The sequence below is a fragment of the Bufo bufo genome, chromosome 5 (genome assembly GCF_905171765.1).
Source record: "Bufo bufo chromosome 5, aBufBuf1.1, whole genome shotgun sequence".
Lineage (NCBI taxonomy): Eukaryota > Metazoa > Chordata > Amphibia > Anura > Bufonidae > Bufo > Bufo bufo.
In genome coordinates this window covers 168911629-168916362 of record NC_053393.1, presented here as the reverse complement: position 1 = coordinate 168916362, position 4734 = coordinate 168911629, and the positions used below count along the sequence as shown (strand labels likewise).

Below are 4734 nucleotides of genomic sequence, written 5' to 3'. Positions count from 1 at the left end.
CAAAATACATATGGTTGTGTGCATGAGGCCTATAAGTGATAATGGCATAACTGCTAAGGTTTCATTCTCAATGGTTGGCTTGTATAAAGGTATTACATTGTGGCTGATATTTCAGCAATTTTACAGGGACTTGATTGGTATATATACAGTTGCAAGAAAAAGTATGTGAACCCTTTGGAATTATATGGATTTCTGCACAAATTGGTCATAAAATGTGATCTGATCTTCATCTAAGTCACAACAATAGACAATCGCAGTCTGCCTAAACTAATAACACACAAAGAATTAAATGTTACCATGTTTTTATTGAACACACCATGTAAACATTCACAGTGCAGGTGGAAAAAGTATGTGAATCCTTGGATTTAATAAATAGTTGAACCTCCTTTGGCAGCAATAACTTCAACCAAACGTTTCCTGTAGTTGCAGATCAGACGTGCACAACGGTCAGGAGTAATTCTTGACCATTCCTCTTTACAGAACTGTTTCAGTTCAGCAATATTCTTGGGATGTCTGGTGTGAATCGCTTTCTTGAGATCATGCCACAGCATCTCAATCAGGTTGAGGTCAGGACTCTGACTGGGCCACTCCAGAAGGTGTATTTTCTTCTGTTTAAGCCATTCTGTTGTTGATTTACTTCTATGCTTTGGGTCATTGTCCTGTTGCAACACCCATTATCTTTTGAGCTTCAGCTGGTGGACAGATGGCCTTAAGTTCTCCTGCAAAATGTCTTGATAAACTTAATTTTTCCTTCGATGATAGCAATCCGTCCAGGCCCTGATGCAGCAAAGCAGCCCAAAACCATGATCCCCCACCACCATACTTCACAGTTGGGATGAGCTTTTGATGTTGGTGTGCTGTGCCTCTTTTTCTCCACACATAGTGTTGTGTGTTTCTTCCAAACAACTCAACTTTGGTTTCATCTGTCCACAGAATATTTTGCCAGTACTGCTGTGGAACATCCAGGTGCTCTTGTGCAAACTGTAAACGTGCAGCAATGTGTTTTTTGGACAGAAGTGGCTTCCTCTGTGGTATCCTCCCATGAAATCCATTCTTGTTTAGTGTTTTATGTATCATAGATTCGCTACAGGGATGTTAACTTATGCCAGAGACTTTTGTAAGTCTTTAGCTAACACTCTAGGATTCTTCTTCACCTCATTCAGCAGTCTGCGCTGTGCTCTTGCAGTAATCTTTACAGGACGGCCACTCCTAGGGAGAGTAGCAGCAGTGCTGAACTTTCTCCATTTATAGACAATTTGTCTTACCGTGGACTGATGAACAGCAAGGCTTTTGGAGATACTTTTATAACCCTTTCCATCTTTATGCAAGTCAACAATTCTTAATCGTAGGTCTTCTGAGAGCTCTTTTGTGCGAGGCATCATTCACATCAGGCAATGCTTCTTGTGAAAAGCAAACCCAGAACTGGTGTGTGTTTTTTATAGGGCAGGGCAGCTGTAACCAACACCTCCAATCTCATCTCAGTGATTGGACTCCAGTTGGCTGACACCTCACTCCAATTAGCTCTTGGAGATGTCATTAGTCTAGCTATAACCAACACCTCCAATCTCATCTCATTGATTGAACTCCATACTTTTTCCACCTGCACTGTGAATGTTTACATTCTGTGTTCAATAAAAACATGGTAACATTTAATTCTTTGTGTGTTATTAGTTTAAGCAGACTGTGATTGTCTATTGTTGTGACTTAGATGAAGATCAGATCACATTTTATGACCAATTTGTGCAGAAATCCATATCATTCCAAAGGGTTCACATACTTTTTGTTGCAACTGTATCAACTGATGTCTGTAGTCTTATTTATTTTAATGTCTCGGGATGAACCATGTTAAGTATTATACAGAATCTTGAAATAAGCACGGATCTTGCACCAGGTCCTGTCCTATGTGTGCTTCCATTTTCTAAGACAACATTGTGTGTTTAGATGTTGATAAAGACGTCTCACTGCAGAGACTAACAAGCCACACCATTATCTATCTCCATGACATCTGCGTCAATGCCCTTTAGTAAAGGAAAAAGCTCAAAAGACTTCTCAGATTCAAACAGGGGTTTCCTGCCCTCCTTAATCCAGTTTTATAGAAAATACATTGTAGTGTTCCCTACCTATGACGTCTGTTTATCAATTTTCATGAAAAAATGTTGGCTGACGAGATTAAAGGATATATACAAAAGGTCAGAGACTGAACAGACCTTTCAGTGTTTTTTGAACTTTGTAAAATGTACAGTAGATGGCTTAAGTGACATTCTAAATAACCATGTATATGTAATATGATAGACTGCCAAAGAATATATTTTTATATATGTTTTATATTTTAAAAATTGTAATCATTCTATGTATCTTTTTAATCCATAGGAGCTGAAGTAACTTATCAGGAGATCTGAGGCCGGCATGATCGCCACTGGAGGTCTGTTGAGGATCTCTGCACGGAAACAGGATCCTCTCAGAGCAAAAAGCCAACCTCCAAAACGCAAGCGAAGAGCAAAAAAGCGCAAAAATGATGTGGTGGTAGTGAAAGGCAAACTTAAACTATGTTCTATTTCTGGGTTAATTGCGCTATGTGGAATTTTAGTACTTCTTGTTGGAATTGCTATGGCTGTTATGGGATATTGGCCAAAAAGTAATTCTGTTTATCATGGAGGTCTAGGGACAAATAAAGCCAAATTTTCTTCAGGGGATACAAATATAAGTAGTGCTAATAGAAACCTATCCAGGAGCCATCACAACAGTCAAGGAGCTAAAACCTTCAAAGTTAATGACACAAACTTAAGAAGCCGTCAGCAAAAAACATCTTCTGGGTCCTCTGGGTTTCTTTCAGGTCTGTTTTCTGGATACTTACACTCGGATAATCTTAAAGTCTTTGGTCCTCTAATAATGGGCATTGGAATATTTCTATTTATTTGTGCAAATGCAGTTCTTCATGAAAACAGAGACAAGAAAACTAAGATTATCAACCTGAGGGATCTTTATTCTACAGTGATTGATGTCCATGGCATGAAATGTAAGGATGGAGCTCCTCTGAATGGATTTGTAAATTATGTGCAGTCTCAAAGCGTGGATGGGAAGGGTGGAGACACTTTGGGGGCTTCAATGTTAGCCAAGAGCTCTTGGCACTCTGCTCTTGGTGGTACAATTTCATTCTCTCCTCCAAATCCTAGGGAAACAAGGACGTCTTCTCCAAAAGCACATCGTCATGGAGAAGAGGACTCCAAGATGAATGAGGCAGTATACAGTATTTACAGGGAGAGGTCAAACTCTGCTTTGCCATTCGACAGAATTTCTGGGAGGATGCATGAAAATGATTCTCCTTCAGGATCACCTGATTTGAGGTGGGATACAAACAGCACAAGTTCCATTGTTGGTCATTCCCTTAGTGCATTTACATTGCCCATTGTGAAGTTAGGTAGCTGTCTTTTGGAGAAGAAGGAAGAACATGGGGAAGGTAAAAGTGCCAAAGAAGTACAGAAGGGAGAGATTGAATTGAGTTTGAAAAATTTTAGCCATGTAGACTTAAATTGGGAAATTCCCAAAACCCATAGAAAACTACCCTTAAGACGCCAGAGCACAAGCTGTCTGCCAGACTTCAGGAGACCTATGTCCCCTATTCCACTGTCAAACTTAGGTAGCCAGTCTTTAAGTAGCACAGATTTAGACTGTAGCCTTTTGGTGAGAGCCTCTCCATTTGGCAAAACAAAACCTGCAGTTCTTGTGGATTGTCTTACAGCAGCACCATTAATAAGAAGACATTCACAGAGCTCAGGCTCTGAACAATCAAGCAATAAGGGCTATATTCATCTGGAGGAGGCAGGAACCTCCTTTGAGTCTATAGAGACCTCAGCCAACATAACCCAGGAGGACTATGAGGATACCAAGACAATAGGCATAGACATTCCCCTGGAAGATACCAGCACAGAACATGTAATGCATCTTCAGAAGCAGTACACTAATAAAGAAAAATTGTTGATGCTCTCCAGGTCTCATGCTAAGTCTGAAGAAGATGATCTAGATAATACAAGTATTTAAGGCACAAATGAAATTATTGCAAATTCTATTCTGAGATTTGTCTCACAAAGTTACAGAATATGCTGTTTTACATGGAGCTTGCCAATATCCAAAGATCTGCAGTGTTGACAGTTGTCATATGTATTGATACCCATCACAAACATCTGATTGTAACTGTATGTATGATTCAAACCAAACTGTATTAATACACTTTGAAATAGCCCATCTTAAAATCTTATGAAATTAGATCATTTTGATAATAGCTGTGCACTTCATTTTGGCTATGGTAGATCTTTTTCTTGCTGATGGCATGTCAGTACTGTAATTGCTTGGTTAGGGCAATTTAATTTGCTTACTCAAACGCTTAGGCAGCAAGTCTGTCTACCTACTGGATTAACTGAATTATTTTATTTTTGGAGAAACTATTTTAGAAGTGTTATCATTTCTTGGTTGACAGAATATTCAGATACATCTTAAAGATGGACAAAGGACAGATTTATATTGTTTTTGTGGGACTGTTAGATTTATTCAGATTTTTATTTTCAAATAAATTGAACCTCCTGTAATACAATGTTATAATGGGTGTTACAATTATAAAATTATGACAGCATTAATAATAATAAAAATTATTTTAAGAAATGTTTACATTTAACTATATCACATGCACCAAAATGTATTTTTGTTAATTTTTATTTTTTATTTTTCTTAACCTCTTGC

General features: G+C 38.3%; 1 protein-coding gene across 1 annotated transcript; it reads left to right on the top strand.

Annotated features, from left to right (window-relative positions):
• The first annotated feature begins 2406 nt into the window (after positions 1-2406).
• On the top strand, positions 2407-4038 carry TMEM200C (transmembrane protein 200C). The gene has a single exon (XM_040431199.1). The coding sequence runs from the start codon at positions 2407-2409 to the stop codon at positions 4036-4038; it is 1632 nt and encodes a 543-aa protein (XP_040287133.1).
• Positions 4039-4734: the final 696 nt, after the last annotated feature.